At 48.9% G+C, this 16,504-nt stretch overlaps 1 protein-coding gene across 1 annotated transcript in view; it reads right to left on the bottom strand.

Annotated features, from left to right (window-relative positions):
- Positions 1-16,504, bottom strand: part of LOC126517590 (uncharacterized) — a 73,111-nt gene that overhangs the window by 12,367 nt on the left and 44,240 nt on the right. The window contains exons 21-26 of the mRNA XM_050167355.3: positions 9,622-15,654; positions 7,828-8,148; positions 4,828-4,993; positions 3,588-3,763; positions 2,007-2,290; positions 113-453 (exon numbers count right to left, since the gene is read on the bottom strand). Of these exons, the coding sequence (XP_050023312.1) occupies positions 113-453; positions 2,007-2,290; positions 3,588-3,763; positions 4,828-4,993; positions 7,828-8,148; positions 9,622-15,654 (7,321 nt within the window). The remainder of the gene's footprint in view (positions 1-112; positions 454-2,006; positions 2,291-3,587; positions 3,764-4,827; positions 4,994-7,827; positions 8,149-9,621; positions 15,655-16,504) is intronic.

Here is a 16,504-nt window from a genome sequence, read left to right as displayed (position 1 = left end):
GTCCTAGACAATGGCGTTGCCTATGATTGGCATTTTACACCGACCAGCACGCCACAGTCGGCCTTCGCGGTAAATCACTCGAAAACCACGACGCCATCCGCGGCGCACTCACCGGAGATGGCCTCCGCGACGCTGTCAAGGAGCTCGCGGGCGCCGGCCGTGGAGGGACCGTAGCGCTCGCAGAAGTCGACCACCTGCTCGGCGACGCTGCTCATCAGCTTCTCCAGCTTGATCACGAGGTACTCGGTGGCATCGGAGAGGGCGAGGGCGGCGCGGTTGATGCACACGATCAGCAGGCGCTCGGCGAAGATCAGCGTCCGGCGGCTCGATTCGGCGAAGCGCTCCATGACGTCAGCGATGTTCTCGCACGCAAACGTGAGCCAGGTCGAAGCGTAGCGCATCACGTAGTCACCCACGGCAGTCACCAGGCGGTATGTGTCGGCAACCATTTGCCTGCGACGGAGGGAGAAAAATGTTGCAGGACGTTTGCTTTTTCGCGTATATTCGGCAGCACTTGCGTGCAGTCAGAGCCTCCGAAAAGTTTTCAGGTAAATTCTCTTCTATATTCAGCTGAAACGACATCAAAATACATTGGCTTGTTTGGAGAAGTGTTTCATTCGCTGCTCCAACACAAAAACAACGCGAATGTCAGTTCGTGAGGAGCGGCAAAAAAGTCCGACTCTCTTTTTTTTCACCTTTCGACGTTTTGTCCCTGCGCAAACGTTTTTCTGCTGCAATGTGTAAGGCTGGGGGGATGCCGTCTTATGGGGCGGTCCCCTGTCGCCATTTTTACATCATTATGCGACGTACAGAAACTGCGCTGCCGTTTCAAATTGCGTTTCGCTGTGCCAAATGTGCAGTTCACGAGCGAGGTTTCACTAAGTGTCTTTTTATCGGTGATAAGGAAGGACGTCTTCTTGCTCTACGTAGCAGCTCTCGGTGATGAAACCTTGTCGCTAGCTTTGAACTTATGTCACTCCTGCGCCATGTCCTATTGCTTAGGGATGAACCACCCCGCAAAGGGAGGCGCTTAGAATACTTGGAGGCTTTGTTCCCTCCATAGGGCGCGGGGAAAAATGATTAAAATTATTCATTCCGGGTGTTTACGCCAAGAACCAGGTGTTACACGGATTCCTTAGACGGCCCGAGTACAGAATGATCATCACCGCTCGGTAGCCAAAAAAAGAGGATTTGATTGCAACGTCTATATTAAAAAAATACAAAACAGAAGAAGGCCCAGTTGTGGGCCTTAAGCTTTAGAGGCCTGCATGACCGCAATTTCTCTTCTCTAGACGGTACCTTAGTTAACGACAGCGCTCTATCTACATTCCAGTCGTATTTAAAAGCGAATAGCGCTCTTAAGCTTTTGCAGGCGTCCTAGTGGTTGGTCGGCGGGTGATCGGTGGTCAGACTCGGCAAGGAAAACGTTTGTTCGCTCTCTTTCTGTCGCTTTGCTTTCTTTTTTTTTTACAGCGAAACGGTTTACCTCTAAGCCCCATATGCACCCCCCGCATGCGTTCTCATAGGTGGTGCCCTGGGCTGCTTGCGTCTGTGTCGCGTACAGGAATGCACGCGCAGCGGACCACTTGCGGGAAAAGGGGCAAGAGAGTGGCGACGGCGCCTGTGCACGTGGCCTGCGCGTCTGTGGCTTTGACGTCACGCGCGTCGGAGTTGCCGGCGCGGCTGCAGCAGCGGTTGCGGCAGATGCGTATGAAGGGCGGTGACCGCGGCGGCGCTTGTGTTGGCGTAGTGTGGTGCCGTATGACAAAAAAGATTTATGATTTCATAATGTATGCAGCCGATGTATGTAGCCCATGTATGCATTATAAACAGCTTCGCTGATATCCTGCTCCATAGGGATATTGCGGCCCCATGAATCTTCTTTTTCTTCTTTGGGGCTGTTCGCTTACACTGACAATCATCTGTCCCCTTGCGAATTTCAGGACTCGGATAATTACTGTGGATTCACAATTCCAACTCGCCTAGACTTTATCGAGTCTACGTACCCGGCAGCAACGACAACACCCGCGCAGGTGTTCACGACTGTCTTCGCGTAGAACTGGTCCAGGCGGTAGAGCTCCTTGAGTGTCTCCACGGCTCTCCTGACCTCGAACTGCAGAGCGCGCCAGTCGTTGGCGATGTCCTGCAGCAGCGGCCGCATCTCGGCGCTGATGGACTGCCCCATGATGAGGCGCTTGGCACGCAGTTCCTGCCGAGTCTCGACGCTGAAGCTCTGCCAGATGTCGTAAAGCTGGTTGCGCATGCTGTCGTACTTGTCCATGGCGTAGTCCTGAGCGTAGTTGTTGGGTGAAAGAGAGAGAGAGAAAATAGTCATGACGCCGATGATTATGGAACCTTCTACATATTCACTGTGGGGTATTGGACAGCAAACGCGTGGTGACATGATAAATGATAAAAAGAATGTAAACGAACATATGAATGGGACCGATAAAAGAAAATGAAGCAGTTTGTAATGGATTCGTAAGCTTTTCTTAAACAGGTAGTAATAAGAAATTAAAGATAATAACGATACTTATATGTGGGGGAAATGGTCGAGGTAAAGAATAACTTAAATATAGAATAATATTAGCACTACGTTGCGAATTCCTTTCTTTGCAACTGAAATGTTATAATTTACCGAAAGATAATTAAATTAATTGTGAAAAATGGGAAATGATAATAGGCAAGTTTTTCTGTGTCATCAAGGCAATTTAAATCTTCTCGTGAAACGTTCCTCTGGCTGTTTCTCTAACAGTGATGCTCCAAGTGAGACTATAGTAGTACTGCCATAAGTTGCGCCACAACATTGTACTCTGAATCTATATGTCTTCTGCAGAGCGAAAGCCTTTTCCAGCGATCTCCAATTAGTCCTGTTTTGAGCCCACTTGATGCCAGCTTATGCTTCCCCACGCCATCACGATAGATCCTCCTTCGGCTCTTAGTATGAAGATATTCTCAAATGCTTAACCACTTGCCATCCCCTCCGATGAAAGAACGAAGTTGGCTCCCATGAACTTTTGACGCAGACATTCCTCGCGACGAAGCATGCTCGCCAGGCGAGCTCCGTTCCGCGCGTGCGCAATGCATGGCATTCGTTTCACGCAGCATCGCAGGCGCCGAGACCACGCGTAGAGTCTGCTCGCCTAAGACAAATGCGGTTACTTGTATTTACTATGACACTTCATTAAACTCTATTATCAGGTGATGAGTTCGGTGGTTGACTAGCCCGGAGGATCACGGAGGATCACGGAGGCCATACGGAGGTTCACGGAGGTTGACTAGCCCGGAGCTAGCGGAGGATCACGGAGGCCATACGAAGATGCCTCGAGGACTGCAGCACCGCTGTCTTTACTGCACACAACTGAGCCCTATTTCTGCTTCTTAAGCGTTCATTTCAAAGGCGACGCGCTAAGCTTTAGGACTTCGTTTCTGTTTTGCAGTGCCATGAATGCAATGTTGGGAGATATAATGAGCATCTTTTTTGTTTGTTGTGCGAGAACGTGTCTTGAAGCACTAAATTCGTTATCTATTAAATACAGAATTGAGCAAAGCAAAGAAAACATAGGTAAAGAAAAAGGGGCACCCACCGAAGCCTCTCTGGCGAGCTCGGGCCTCCAGCTGACCTCGGAGGACAGGAAACGCTTTTCTTTCAGGCCCAACTTGATCAGGATGTCGGACACGCTGCGTCCGAGTGTCGTATGCGACAGCCGAATCTCGCGCTTGTCCATCGAAGCCGTGGCAGACATCTTGGCCGTCGACGCGTCTGTCGGAAGAAGACGTACAAGTAGAGACTTCGCATACGGGTCCTGCTGAGAGCTTTGCGGAATCTCGCTTCAGCAACGAGCACTGCATCGTATCTTGAAAAAGAAGTGTGGCAGTGTCGGAATCCGTAAAGCTCCGCCCACAAAAAGGCGCATGCAATATGCTGTGCGAACAACACGGATTGCAGACATTAAAAGGTGCTCGCATGCTACGCAGTATGCAGAAACAAACTGTTCAGAATGTGTTAAGACCATTCAGTGACGATTCCTAACGAAAAAATAAACTGCAAATAATTATTCGAATAAGAAGCATGTGGAACTGTGAGAACACACTTTAAAATACCTACCAGTGCTCTTTCACGAAATTATGCACCATCTGAGCGTTGTCGCTTAGATGGTGCCATATGCTGCCGACAGCACCGTAGATATTCACTTGAGTTGAATAAAGAATAAAAAAAGGACGTTAAAAAGTATCTAATCCACGTTTTTCTGATATGACTGGTGGGAGTGTTGTAAAGAGAAAATCGTACTTATTTTGGGGCTGATTGGCACATCTGATGAAACAACACCTGAAAACAGTGCGACACATGAGACATTAGCAAAAAAAAAAAAAAAATATTTGCCAAGCTGATCTATTTTTCCACTTCATGTCTATTCCTTTCTTACGCTTTTATATACCGCTCCTGCAAATCAAGCATTTGGTCATTAGCGCTCTCTCCTAACGATATTTATATATTTCCTGTGCCGCACTATTTCAAGCTGTTGTATAGTATCTTAGATTAGATTCTGGACTATGAGGCGCGCCTTAGTGGGGGACTCCGGATTAATTTTTACTACCTTGGGTTCTTTAAATGATGCTTAAATTTAATTACGCCCGCGTTCTTGCGTTTTGTCCCCATCGAAATGCGACTGCCGCCGTCGGGGCTTGATGCCGCGACCTCGAGCTCAGCCGCGCAGAGCCACAGCCACTATGCCACCACGGCGGGTGTGTAACATGTAGTACGAAGGCGCATAAGCCAGTAAGTCAGGCTCTCAGCGATCCCCTACGCTAAGCATGAAATCTCACCAGATCCCGTGAACACGAGCTCCATATTGCTGTGCCGCTTGTTCACCCGCAGGTGCGTCTTGGTTGGCGGAAGCTCGTTCAACTGGTGCTGCAGGGACATTCCGAACTCCTGTCCCCGATCGTACATTTCACCCTTGAGCTGGCTGCTGTCGCGTCCGCTTCGAAGCTGTGAGAGGAGAACAACCAAACAGAGCAGTTTTTTTTTGTGCGTCCTTTCAGTATAGCGACGATAAAACTAAGAAAAATCAATCATGGTTAGTGATAATTAAGTTGCCAAGAGGACAACGTTTATTGTAAAAGTCATATGTTCAATGAACGGCTGTGGGTAGGCGAGTTGGAACTTTGATATGGAAGCCAAATAGCGCTGCACAGTGGATACGAAACACATGAAAAATAAAAGAAATAGATGGACACCCACAGGATGATGCGCACGCCAACCACTGTTTATTGGTATGAAAAAGGTCCTGTGCATTGGAATGTGAATCAGCACTCCGACCATAGACAGTGCAAACACGCGTGTCTTTATTCCCATTTTGATCCCTTTTTGGGGGTCACGTACATTGCCACCTGCAGTAGTGAGCACAGTGCATACCTGGCCTTTTGGGTTTGAATTAGCAGTTGTTAGCTTGCGCATCATCTTGAATGGGTCCCTGTTTTCTTCGTGCATGTTTCGTATCAGCTGTGCTACGCAACTTGACTTCCATGTCATATGTCTTGGTAAGACGGAAATCTTGGCTAGCTGCTGAAACTGGATAGTGTAGCAGCGCCAACAGATGACACGTAAAGATGAAGAAGGCAACGGGTCAAGCGCAAACTCGTAACATAGCTTCATCAGAGAAAATACATTCCTATACCGTGCGGTCGTATTTGTTTTCAGATTGGCGAGGGAGGAGGGCGGGTTGTTCAACGAAAGAGGTGGCACCACGTATTGGTTAATAAAATATTTGATAGCGCTCCCAGAATGCTTAATATTATGCTATGATCCCCGCGCATCAAAAGTCAGTTGACTTCTCCAACAATGCCGTTTCTTCGACAGCAGGGTGAAACCATCATTCACGACTGTGAAGACGTGAACGTCACCCTTGTGAGCGTCATTGTGGCCCCCTCTGTCCGACCACAGCCTAAATTTGCCTCGTGGGCACCAGTTCCTCCAGTAAATGACTCAAGCCTTCTCGGGCCGGTTTTGCGAATAGTTTCTCTCGTGAGTGATTTTTCCCCTTGGCTCACCCGCTTCCCGAATTACACGTCAAGTATTATCAATGACTATAATTTGCTCTTACGAGAACCTATGGCGTAACAGTTTTCGCGAACACAGGCGCTCGTCTGTCTTTATAGTTAATGTTTATTCTTGCGGACCATTAATAGCCCTAGACAGTCGTTAATGAATACGAGACATAGTGCTTGCTGTTTATTGCGATAGGAACTATACGGACACTACAGGCGCAATTTCCCGTCGGGGCCACCGTGAGGTTTCGTATAAAGTACAAGGGGGATAACACCGTCGCTGGGCGTAAGGGAGGAAAACTGATAGGAAACGCGGCATCTTCCGTCACACGAAAGGCCGTGAGGCAGGGAAGGGAGGGAGAGGGCGGCGTTCTTCTCCGGCAGCATCTGCGCATTTCGCGACCACGCGCAATGGAAACCGACGATTCCGGCTCAATCTCGCGCGCTCAAAGGAGGAAAGAGGGGAGGCAGCGCGCGAAGGAGGGAGGGGGTGGCGTTGTACTGCATTTTGTACTGCATTTTTAGCGCGGCGGCGCGTGCCCTATCTTGAAAGCGATTTGCAGACGGCTCGTACCCTCGTGCGTGCTGTGTTCTCGCCGCTCAGTTTGCGTTGAAGCGATAGACAGCACGAAGTTCACTTCGCTCGCTGCTGCTTCCGCGTTTCTTCAAGCCAGCGTTTTGACAGCGAGTCTCCGCGATCATCGAGTGTGATGTGTTCACGATTGTCTGTGCGCACTGATACCATGGTTATTAACTTAGTTAGTAAGCGAATGCTTCCAACTTTATGCGGTCGATAAAACTACTATCCTTAGCGCAATTGGTTTGCAGCAGAGCGTTCTGACACGGAAAGGAAGAGACAACGACACAAAGCGTGTGTCATCGTCTCTTCCTGTCCGTTTGTGCTATGTGCAACCAACGAGCTCAGGCAAGCACTATTCTGAAGTACTGTCTTTACTTCGTACAGCTACCTACTAATTTGCTATCGGAAGGGATGCTTCGCCTTTCCGGCAAAACTGCGACTTTTTATCATCGCACGATTGAGAGAATAAAAAGTGGCAAAGCTGATTTATATTCATGTGCCAAACTATATACCTTGGAAGAAAGTTTCTAGCTCCAGTTAAGTTTTGCGATGTGACTTGTGCTGTAAAGCAGTTACGGACTATTTATCATGGCGTATAAGTTACATGTATCACACAGGTAAAGAAATAAGCAAAATAACAAACACAACGTAATGCACTTAAACATTCGGCGGCCCTTACGACAGCTGACACCTGTATACGCAAATGGCCGCCCTTTTCACTGACCGCAATTGGGGTCCAAACTGTACTATTCAAATAAAGTGCGCCCACCACTTAGCATAGAGTGCTCAAGCTTGCAAGCGGGACGCTCCCCTTTCCTGCTCCAAGCTGGTCTACACTATAGCGTCACGACCTGCTATTGTTAGGGTTGGGTACATGGGAACAAATACCACCAAGCACTGCTTGAATTAATACACAACACAGGCGCCACTGCACACATATAATGCATACCAAACAGTATGCCTTAAAGGCATCCCTGCATTTCAATGAAAACAATGCGCTTTTCTTGAAGCTAATTAGCAAACCACCACCTGCTCCTTCCTGGAGGAATACTTAATGTGAAATATTGACGCACGTTTGAACGCACTGCATGTGATAACAAAATAACGTTGCCTTTGGAGTCAGAAGTAATTTGCGCAGAGAAGTTCGCTATTATTAGACAATGCGCGAAAGCGCGCCTGGCCATTGCGCCACTTACGAGCACGTCGATGGCTTGGCGAAGCTTGAAGATGGACGCCTTCAGCTCCTGCACGCGCATCTGGCGGTTGCGGTTCATGTAGTTGATGGTGACCTGTGCCGAGGCCTCGTCCCGGCCGTTCTTCAGTTCGGCAACAGTGTGGATGTCCATAAGGGACACCGGCTGGCGAGCGGTCAGCTCGGCGCTCACGTGAGACCGTCCGTGGTTCTTCAGGCGGCCCTCGAGCATCACGTTGTGGCGCGCGTCGGGCGAGTACTCGAGCTCCGTCTTGCCGTGCACTTCTTCGCCGCTCAGGGAGCCTTCGAGGCGCATTGTGATGTCCTGCGTTCAGTTGGGCCACCTTTAGACTCAAAAGTAATTGCGAAGCTTCCAGCGCCTGCTTAAAGGTATGACCAACGTGGGCCAATGCGGAGCAGGTCACTCGTGTTCGGGTTGCTATTCAATTAGCTGCGTCCGTTTGGACCTACACACGTCTGATCTCTTGATAAGCTTGAAAATATGCAGGCTGGGACAGTCAGATTTGTTCTTAGCAACTTTAATAGAAAATAAGCACGACACAAAGCGAAACTAAGTTGTCATGGCTGATACTTAAAAAAAAAAAACTAAACCACTGAAAGTCTTGGGTCCAATTTCTTGCAGTATTCTAAATGTATTCTAAAGTGTTATGAAACCGGAATCGACAAGCAAAATACATCGTCTTGCCATCGTGTATTCCGGAGAGACGCGGTCATGAACTGAAGATCCGTGACTTTCCTTTGAGAGCTGACGTATTTACGTGTTCTTTTCTCGTGCGATCTGTAATAGAATTAAATGTTCTTTTGCCTGATGTTCGTATTGTGAATACGGGTTATTTTTACTGCACTTTATGTCTTCGAATATTGATTTTTTTTTCAGCGTGTACCCCTTATCTTTTCTGTACTGCCTACAAGTGCCAACCAAGTAAAATATAAAATTAAACAAAGAAAAACAGTGAAGCCAATAGCAAAAAAATTACTAAGCTTCAAGTGAATAAGCAACAGGGTGCGCGCTCGTGTCAGTACCATATGCATATGCGTACCTATGTAAGCTTTACGTTATAGTGCCCATTCGCGGTTCAAGTTAAAAAGGCGCCATTTAACATAACTTTGTCGTCAAGTGAAGATAGTGCAAAATTACGAAACATATGTTACCAGCACAAGGTCGAACGGAACACGGGGTAGAGACGGACAGCACAAACTCTGACGGTGGTGTCTGACGAGGTTAAGCTGTGCTGGCGGTGTTGTAGTACAGATGTGGCAACTATTGTGGTCTTAGTAGTAATTAAAGTAGTTACCTTGAGGAGTATGTACGGACGCCACAGTCGCGAATCCACCCCAATTATTCATAAAGATGCAGAACTTCTACGTCTATGAGCGCATATACCAATATTTAACACTGCACCCAACTCAGAGTGCCATAAAGTTCTAGCTAAATAATTACACAGTTTTTCAACACTCCTTAGAGTATCAGAAAATATTGCGACAAGACCATCGCTTAAAGAATTTCCTTAACGACAGATTCCAGAGTTGCCAGAGAAAGCACGCGCAGTGAGACGTGCATGGCTATATGCGCGCTTGCTCAAAATATTTTTTTTTGGCAGTTACTCACTTTCCTGTCTTATAGTGTCACCCATTTCGTAGCTCCACTAAGCTTACTTGTGAAAAGCAGAGAATTTAACCACTGCAGCAGTAATTCAACTATTGGAGTTTCCTTTGTCGGCATCATTGAGAATTAAAAGTGCCCTTGAGTGATCTGGCATGCAGAATGATGTATTACCTTGTTAAGCCTTGGGTGCTTGATGGAGGCAGAAATCTTGTGCGCCCAAGCCGATCTGCTGCTTAGGTTCTGGTGTTCCATTGTCAAGGTCACGTGTTTACTCTGGTCGCGAGCGGCGTCCCAAAAGAACTCACAGGACAAACTGTCGACGTTCTTCCTCTGGCTTTGGCTGGCACGCACCTCAAAGGACCTCAAGGGGAAGTTAACCTTGCACGACACGTCCGTGTTGGCCAGGTCGCGCCGCGTACTGCGGGTACTTCTGAGATCGTAGGAGAACTCTTCGCCGCGGTCTTGACCCCATTTTAGCGACGCCTGATGGACGAGACTGTAGGGGTGGTTCTGCCAGAGGGTCTGCAGTTCAATGCTGCGCCGAGCCGAGTTGAACTTCGCGTTGAATTCACTGCCGGAGTTGACGGGTTTGTAGCCTCCTTCGACCGCGAGACGCAGAGCTGGTACGTGAATAGAGAGGGTGCACCTGTGAGCGCGAAGACTTTTCACGTACTCGGCAGCACCAGAAATTTTGAGAACCTTCTCGTCATTGAGGTTAACTTCGCCGTCCACTTTGTAGAGGCTGAGCTCATATGCTGCCCGGAGACTACGAAGCTTTTGTGCGCTGGAGGTCGCTACGATGCTGCCTTTCTGGTCTCTTCGGTCGTGGTCGACGCGCAAAGCAGCCTTCGAAGCTTCGAGGTTGTACTCGATGTCAGTCACCAGACGGGAACGACTGCTCTGCTGCAGAACTTTGAAGTGTACTGAGCGGAATCCGACATGAGGAGTTACAAGGCTGTTGTCGAAGAGGAAGTTGAGTGGTCCGTGGTAGCTGTTGGCGTGCTGTAGTTCGTACAGCTGGTTCCACGGTCCCTTGTATGTCGCCCGGAACGTTCGCTTTTCTCCTTCCCTACCACACGTCATGCCTGCCTCAATACGCTCCATGTTCTGGAAAGGTGTGGTAAGGGCCGCGTGCACGCTGAAAGCTCCATTTGGCTTCTTCACAGCGAGAGTAGCCAGGATTTTGCGACGTGGTCCCCACTCGTGGCTCGCGCTAATGGAGTAGTCTCGAGGGTAGAGCCGGATTTCAGCTTCGCTTGTGTAGGCGACGCCAGGGATAACGATGCTCAACCGAGGTGACATGGTTGTGAAGTCGCTGTTGTGTGTGCATGCAAAAGTTGACTCGAAGTTGGAGAGCGTTCTGGTGGGCAGGCGTCCTTGGATTGTGGCCTCCACGGATCCTTCCTGTCTTCGCACTTTTCCCGATAAATCCGCGTTTTGAAGCCAGGAGGCCGAAGACTTTATGGCCAAGGACCAGTCAACAGCTCTGTTTTGCACATTGCTAAATCTGACGTTCACGTCGGCGAAGCGGAGAATCTCAAAAGGCGTTTCAATTTTCACGTTGCCTTCCATGGAGTTGAGGTCACGTGCCGACAAGGCCACGAAGGTATTGAAGTTCTCGCGTGGTGTGGAAAAGATGAGCGAGCATTCGACGCGGCCACTCCTGTCGTCGTTTCTGAAATTGAAACTTCCAGTCAAGGTCCTGGAGCTGAGCAATGGAGACTCGATGCTGAGCTGTGCGTCGGCGGTTCCAGAAACACGCTTCCAGTTTCCGGTGAGCCGATGGGTGTCTCGTGCGTTTTCGAGAGTGACGGAGAGGACAGCCCCTTGCCGGTTCATTGTGATATCGCCTTCAGCCTTGACTGTGCCGCCGGGCAGATAGCTGGATTCAATGTCCATCTTACCCTTTGCCATTCGGTGATCCCAGTTGCTTTCGACACTGATGGTGTTCATGTTCCGTTCGAAGCCCAAGCTGAGCACAGCTTTGACGCTGTCGCGGCTCCCCGATGACAGGAGAAGACGCGCAGCCGCGGGTCCCTGCCGAAGAAGAGGGCAGTTCACTCTGAGCTGCGTCTCTATCTCGGAGAACCTGTTCTCGAAGCTGCCGTCGATTATGTGTGTCTTCAGTGCGTGCTCGCCCGTTACCTTAAAATCTACATAGTATTTACTGGGAGCGTTCACGACGTAGCTCAAAGCTGCTCTGTTTCCGGGCAAGTTGGGGCACCTAATTTTAATGGAACCTTCGTATGGACCATGGTTTTTCAAGTTCAACATGAAGGAATGATCACGTCCATTATGTGAAAGCAAAAAGTTCCCGGTAATAACCTTCAAACCGTCACTCTTGACGTTTATATCTAAAATGGAGCTCTTCTCGTTGATAGGTGAGTACTCACTATGAAGGCTTGCCTCTGTCATAGATATGTCATTAAATGACCGTCTTGCACTAATCTCATACTTCCAAGAGACGGCGTTAGCAGACAGCAGCAATCGCTCCAACTGCTCCAGTTTCTGATATTCAGCAAGGAAGTTCAAGTCTCCGAAGAGGCTGATGGGAGATTTAAGCACGAGCGACCCCTTTACGTCACTCATGCCGTTCGACTTGAGGTCTCCGGATATTTTCACAAATTCCAGGGCCTCAATAGGGGTTGCCAGGTCAATGTCAATCCGCGACTCCCGTTCAGTGTAAACAATGAATCCTGTCAAAGAAATCTTTTGGCTCTCCTTTTCCAGTACAATACTTGCTCTCTTGTTTTCTCGAGCAAGATCGAGGGAAGTGCGTAGGCTTAACCGGCGGTATCCCTCGAAGGGAGTCGTCAGAACGATATCGTAAGAAAATGGACCCACCGATTCAGTTTTTAGCGTGATGGCGCCATTTGGAGACCAACGCAGAGAGAGATTTCCTTTGATGTTTCGACTGTGTTCTTGCAGGTCGCTGTTAAACTGAAGTAATTCCATGCTTTCAATAGGGCTTCGGAACTCTAGCTTTACCGAGCGGCTGGAAGTATCCAAAAAGCCGTTAAGCTCAAACTTTTGCTTGTCCAATTGAACTGCACCAGCAATTGTCTTGGAGGTTGGGAGAGAACTACCACTTAGAGTCATGTGAATGTTTTTCATGACCTGGAATGGCGTATTGATGATAACATTCGCCTTTACTTCGCTCTCAGTTTTCAGCACTTCAGACTCGGCATTGATTGTTTTTCCCTGCCATTCCGCGTTGATTTTTGAGGTTATCTTGTTGGAGTGAACGTTATATTCACCATACAGCTTTTGTTTCTCAAGGCCGCGGAGAGGAGTGTTCAGTGACATTTCTATGGCAGAACCAAAGCGCGTGTTCTTGAGCTCAGCTGTTAGTTCGTATTTTTTCCACTGGGACGCCAATGACAACAATCCGTTTATTTTTCGCTCGTCAGCTGCCACGTTTCCCAGCAGTTGGATTCGCTCGTAGCCTCGAATGGGAGTGGTGAGAGAGAAATCTATGTCGGCACTGCGATGTCTACGCGAACCCGTGGCCGTGAGAGTGATGATATTTTCGGGCCGAGGATCCCATTGTACGGACATTTCGCCAGACTTCTGCTCGTTGGCGATATCATATTTTACGTTAAGCGTTATAGCTTGAAGTGGCCTGATTGTGCTAGACAGTGCTAGCTTGCCTTCAGCAACAAGGTAGCCTCGTGTTCTGAGCGTACCATCAATTGACATGAAGTTGTTGCGGTTCCATTCCACGTTAATTTTTGGTGCGACTTCTTGGCTGTTAGAACTGTACTTAGCATTTACAGTAGCACTGTTAAGGGCACGCCACGGCGAAAACATTTGAATTTTGGCCTCCGCTTCGTTGGCGTAGCGGGACTGCGTGGCAGAAGCGTCGATTGTCAGCGACAGCATCCTATTGTTTTGCCATTCCATTTCGCTGTTGTGGTGGACTATACTTCTCTGGACCTGATTCTTGTTCCTGATGTTTAGCGTTGGTAGGGCAGCGAATGGCGTTGACAACTCAAGACTGTGCTCGAAGTTTCCGATGTCTCGAATCATGAGGTGGTGGCTCAAGGTGAGCGATGAGCTGCTGCTTGTACATTGGAAGCTTGTGTCATAGTTGATGCCTGATCTCGTCTGCTTCAAGTCAATGCTTATCTGTTGGTAATCTCGAATTGGCGTTGTGATCAGCATTTTTCCCGTGATTTCATGGCTTCCTCGACCAAATACGTAATCACCGTTCGCTTCCAGGGTGAACGTTTTAGGTCCAACGACTAGATGACCGGTGGACTTAACGTTGCGATTTGTGGCAGCGTGGGAGACCTCGATGTTAATTCGTTCGAAGTTGCGCACAGGTAGCTGGACGTGGAGAAGCGAAGTGAAGTCGTGGATGGATCCGATTCTACCTTCGCTTCGCATCGACACCTTCTTGCTGTAGGGGAGTCGTGCCGACAAGACAGCACTGAACTTCTCCGGGTTGACCGAGTACGATCCGCTTGCTTCAAGGTTTTCGTATCCGTGCATTGGGCTGGCAAGATGTATTTTCATTTCGCGGGCTACGTCATAGCGCGATTTCGAGAGAGTCATCATGAATCCACCGGCAATCTTATCCCTGTTTCGGGCGGCCTCGAAGTCGGCGATAGTCTTGCGTGCGTCATTACTGAAGCTGAGCTGCGATGTCAATTGCTCCGCACCCTGAAACGGTGTCGTTACACGTAGCTTTCCATCGAGGCTACCTTTCTCACCATTCCTGTTCACCTGTCCATCAATGTCAAGAGTAATTCTTTTGTAGCTCGTCCACTGCGCGACAGCCTGGCACTTGATGCTTTCAGGCGCGTGTGTGTGCTCCAGTGAAGCGGTCAACCTCTCGTACCCTGGTACGGGAGTCAAAGCCTCGGCCTTCGCCCTTAGGAATCCGCGGCCGTAGGCGCCACTGGCTTCGGCGGAAAGAACCTTGTCTTCGGCCCACCGAAGAGAAATCTTGTTGTTAGTGTCGTAGTAGGTCGCCGCGTGAACAGCTTCCAGGCTGTACTGACTATTGTATGGTGTCTGAAGCTTCACTGTTGCTTGAGCGGTTCTGCGGGCTCGGTCTGATTGGAAAAGACCGTCGGTGGAAAGAGCGAGAATGCGGTTTCTTGGGAGCGTCATTTTGGCTTCCGTGTTCCACTCCCGGCCGTCGTCGTTGTGGGTCAACACGAAACCGATTTTGTCGACAGAGTAGAACGGGGTAGTAATTTGAGCGTCGGCCTTGAGAGCACGTCGCCTGTAGTCGGGGTTCCAGTCCAGGCTGGTAGCGTAAGTCATCTTCTTACGTGGCATCCACTCGAGCTCTCCGCTGCTGCTCACACGAAGTGGTGTGTCTGCCCTGCCTTCGATTTTTGTGGCCACGCTTCCTCGGATGTCCTGCTTTGGGCACTTGACAGCGAACTTAGCGTTGTATCCTCCCGGGACTCGAGTGACTTCGGCATTGATGCTGGCGCGCCTTGAGGCGTCGCGGGCGGCATCCCACTTACATTCGACGTTGATTGTTCTGCTCTGTCTTGACGCCGTAAGCTCAGCAGTGGCTAGTACGTCGCGGTGACGTCCGAGCTTCATGTTGACATTGGCGGCAATTTTCTCCGAGGTAGTCTTCATACCTCCGGCTGCCGAGTAAATGTCGTAGGGTGTGTTCACCCTAAGTTCGACGTTGTGGTTGTAGGCATCCGCGGAGCGATAGGAACCGTTCAGCTCGTACTTCCCGCGGCTGCACTGCGACGCAGCGTTGACGGAGTAGTATCCTCGGGACGCCCGCAACGATCCACTGACGGTGACGGGACGCTTGTTCGGAATTCGTATCTCAGCCTCGAAACTGGGGCTGTACTGACGTCTGTCATAACCAGGCTTGAATGTTCCAGATGCCTCGATCTTTTTGTCGCTGTTCCACTGCAGGAGGACGTCGCCACGGTATTCATCTGAAGTGCTGCTGTGGTAGTTGGCACTCATCCTCATTTCGCGGCCCGGATAGGCGAGCTGGAGGTTGGCCTTGGCCTCAGGCGAAGTCGAAATGTCAATGACGGTGTTGATCTGCCTTGAGGGAGCGTATGTTATGTCCATGCGATTAACGAGGCTGGTTGGTGTGTTTTCGTGCTTCATCTCTAGTTGCCAATCAATACGCTTCTGAGGGTATTTCAGCTTGAGCGAGAGACCCGCGTTGTTGTTTGCCAGTGTTCCAGTGTAGCGAGCAATCTGCTGGAGCTGGAAATAGAAAAAGAAGAAGGTGCAGCGTCAATCATCATACGTCAGGCTGCCTTGGTTTCTGCACTGAGGTATGCGTTACCGATAGCACACGCTGTGTCCCTATACTACGTGCTAACTTCTGCTATAGGTACATAAACTGTGCATCATAGATTTTTTATAACTAACACATCAACTTAGCTCGAGTCCGAATGCCAAACGCTTTAAACGTGCATTTGTGGGACGTGTACTACAAAAGAAATCTAGACACTCTTCACTGTAACGATAAAGTATCCGCCTGTAGAAACTCTTGCCTAGCAGAAAGGCAAATAACTTTGTTCTTTTTAAATAGTCATTGAACCTGAGAAACGGCTGTTAACACGGTGACACTCATCGTGATTAAAAGCTTTGGTAGATCCGTCCGCTATGAGCTTCACTTTCACCAGCAAGCGCGTTGGCTGTATTACATAACTAGGCAACGGGAATACCTTCTCTCAAAATTGTTAAAGAACGTGAAATTGTTGGCCACTAATACAATGGTTAAGGTAATCAGCGGGTGGAAAAAACGAGGGTATCAAGTCTATCGACCCCAGTCCTCATACACCTGGTTTTACTAGAAATTCGGTTTTCGCGACTTATACTATTGCTGTGCATATGAAACACAATAAAAGGCACGTAAGAATTATTGTCTGATAGCAGTTTAACCCCACTAGAGGCTGCCTGTAGAGCTGGTGCAAGTCTGCCCGTTCTTTCAGTTTCTAGAACCGAGTTCAACAGTTGAAAACTGAAGAAAAAAAAAGAAACACGTTAAAAGCTCGAAAAAAAAGAAGCCCATCAATGTGAGGAAAATAAATAAAACCGCACCTCCGAA

This window comes from Dermacentor andersoni, chromosome 11, assembly GCF_023375885.2.
Source record: "Dermacentor andersoni chromosome 11, qqDerAnde1_hic_scaffold, whole genome shotgun sequence".
NCBI lineage: Eukaryota > Metazoa > Arthropoda > Arachnida > Ixodida > Ixodidae > Dermacentor > Dermacentor andersoni.
The sequence above is the reverse complement of the archived record's forward strand: the minus strand, read 5'-3'. Positions and strand labels throughout refer to the sequence as shown.